This window comes from Cervus elaphus, chromosome 32 (assembly GCF_910594005.1).
Source record: "Cervus elaphus chromosome 32, mCerEla1.1, whole genome shotgun sequence".
In the NCBI taxonomy this organism is placed as follows: Eukaryota; Metazoa; Chordata; class Mammalia; order Artiodactyla; family Cervidae; genus Cervus; species Cervus elaphus.
The window spans coordinates 13,891,357-13,894,096 of record NC_057846.1 but is presented as its reverse complement, the minus strand read 5'-3'; the positions used below and the strand labels follow the sequence as shown (position 1 = coordinate 13,894,096).

At 38.1% G+C, this 2,740-nt stretch overlaps 1 protein-coding gene across 1 annotated transcript; it reads left to right on the top strand.

The window, feature by feature from the left end:
* The first annotated feature begins 246 nt into the window (after window positions 1–246).
* LOC122687955 (immunoglobulin-binding protein 1-like) lies at window positions 247–1,641 on the top strand. The gene has a single exon (XM_043893714.1). The coding sequence runs from the start codon at window positions 247–249 to the stop codon at window positions 1,138–1,140; it is 894 nt and encodes a 297-aa protein (XP_043749649.1). The 3' UTR covers window positions 1,141–1,641.
* Window positions 1,642–2,740: the final 1,099 nt, after the last annotated feature.

Below are 2,740 nucleotides of genomic sequence, written 5' to 3'. Positions count from 1 at the left end.
TTTGCGTGTGTGTATCATTCACAGATGTCTACTAGTAATAGGCAGCATGACAAAATGAGTCCATGGAAACGGTTGCTAGGCTGACTTAACAGCAGCCTACGGAAGTTTTCAGACGCTTAGGTAACAATGGAGCTACTGACCCAACGCAGCGCCCCTTCCGGTTTCTTCATCTCTCGCCTAGCTCAGCTTTCCCAGGGTTGCCTTTGACCCCGGAAGTGAGGCTTTCCGGGTTCCTCCCTCCCTAAGATGGCCGCAGCCGAAGACGAGTTACTGTTACCGCTGCTACCTGAACTGTTCGAAACCAGCAAACAGCTTTTGGACGAACTGGAAATCGCAACAGAGCCCACCGGCTCCCGAATAATCCAAGATAAGGTGTTCAAGGGACTGGATCTTCTGAAGAAGGCTGCTGAAATGTTGTCGCAGCTCGACTTGTTCAGCCAAAATGAAGATTTGGAGGAGATCGCGTCCACCGACCTGAAGTACCTGATGGTGCCAGCATTTCAAGGAGCGTTTGCCATGAAACAAGTCAGTCCCAGCAAGCGTCTAGATCATTTGCAGTGGGCTCGAGAACACTTTTTAAACTACTTAACTCAGTGCCAGCACTATCATGTGGCAGAGTTTGAGCTGCCCAAAACCAAGACCAACTCAACTGAAAATAACACTGCTAATTCCTCCATGGCCTATCCTAGCATCGTTGTTATGGCATCTCAGAGACAGGCTAAAATAGAGAGATACAAGCAGAAGAAGGAGGTGGAGAATAGGTTGTCTGCACTGAAATCTGCTGTGGAAATTGGTCAAGCAGATGATGAGCATGTTCGTGAATATTACCTCCTTCACCTTCGAAGGTGGATTGGTATCAGCTTAGAAGAGATTGAGAGCATTGACCAGGAGATACAGATCTTGAGAGAAAAAGACTCCACAAAAGAGGCATCAACTTCTCAGTCATCTCGTCAGGACAGGCCTCCAATGAAACCGTTTGTTCTCACTCGGAACATGGCCCAAGCCAAAGTATTTGGAACTGGTTATCCAAGTCTGGCATCTATGACAGTGAATGACTGGTATGAACAGCATCGGAAATTTGGAGCATTACCAGATCAGGGAATAGCCAAGACAACGTCAGGTAAGGGAAGATCATCATAACTACAAGATCAACTAGTAATGGGCATCTGTGTAAGCAGAAAGAGTTGGCCATCTGAAAGACCTGAAAACGGGAGAATTCCAAAACAGCAAACAGTATTCACTAAAAAGTGTGGCATTCTGACAGGTGTAAGGTGCTGTTTCATTGCATTTGAGGTAGTTTTGATTCGCATTTCCCTCGTGATTAGTGATGTTGAGCATCTTTTCATGTGCCTGTTGGTCATCTGTGTGTCTTCTTTGGAAAATGTCTATTTAGATCTTCTGCCCATTTTGTAATCAGATTGTTTGTATTGAGTTGTCTGAGTTCTTAATATATTTTGGATATTAACCCCTTATCAGACATATCATTTGCCAGTATCTTCTAGTTTTTTGTCTTGCTGATGGTTCCCTTTGCTGTGCAAAAGCTTTTTAGTTTCATATGGTCCCATTTGTTTATTTTTGCTTTTGTTGTCCTTGCCTGAGGAGACTGATCAAAAAAGAAAATATTGCTAAGACTGACTGCAAAGAACATACCACCTATGTTTTCTTCTAGATGTTTTATGGTTTTAGATCTTATATTTAAGTCTTTAATTCATTTTGACTTTATTTTTGTAAACGATGTGAAAAAATGGTCTAGTTTTATTTTACATATAGCTATCGTGTTTTCCCAAAACCACTTAGCCATAAAAAAGAATGAAATCTTGCAATTTGTGACAATATGGATGGATCTGTAGGGTATTATGCTAAGTGAAATAAGTCAGAGAAAGATGAATACTGTATGTTTTCACTTATATGTGGAATCTAAAATATAAAAAAAAAAAAAATGAGCCCCCCAACCTCAGAAACAGACTCATAGATACAGAGAACAAACTAGTGGTTGCCGGAAGGGAGAAGAATGGGAGGATGGGTGCAATAGGTGAAGGGGATTAAAAGATATTTACCAGTTATAAAATAAATAAGTCACAAGGATGTAACTTATGGTACAAAGAATACAGTCAATAATACTGTAATACCTTTGTATGATGCATAACCTGTACAAATATAGAATCACTGTGTTGTACATCTGAAACAAATATTGTAAGTCACCTATACTTCAATTAAAAAATTTTAATGAAAAAAATAAAATAAAATAAAACCTGAAAAAAAAGAGAAGATGGATCTTGTAGAAGAATTGAAAAAATATATATGTATATATATAATTATGTTCCATTTTTTTGAGGAAATACAGGAAAATATGAGCATTAAAAAAAGGCTTAAATCAGAGGTATAAAAAAGACACAGATGACATTTTAAGAGTTTAAAACTACAATAAATGAAATAAATATATCAGTGGTTGATATTAAGAACATATTTGACATCAAAGAATAATCTGCAATCTAGAAGACATTAAAATAGAAATTTCTTAAAATGAAGCACATCAAGAAAAAAAAAAGAAAGAAAAGAAAAGGGAAGGAAAAGAAGAACGACAAAATTTCAGGGAACTGTGGGAAATATAAGGCATTTTAACATGTATAAGTGGAGTCAGAGTAGGGAAGCAGAAAGAAAGAAGGGAAGAAATACTTGCCAAATTTTCAAAGTTGATTAAAACAGTAAGCCCACAGATTCAAGATTCTCAATGAAAACT

Bases quoted from the DNA above. Each gene is read 5' to 3' on its own strand.
- LOC122687955 (XM_043893714.1), top strand. From the start codon at position 247: ATGGCCGCAGCCGAAGACGAGTTACTGTTACCGCTGCTACCTGAACTG.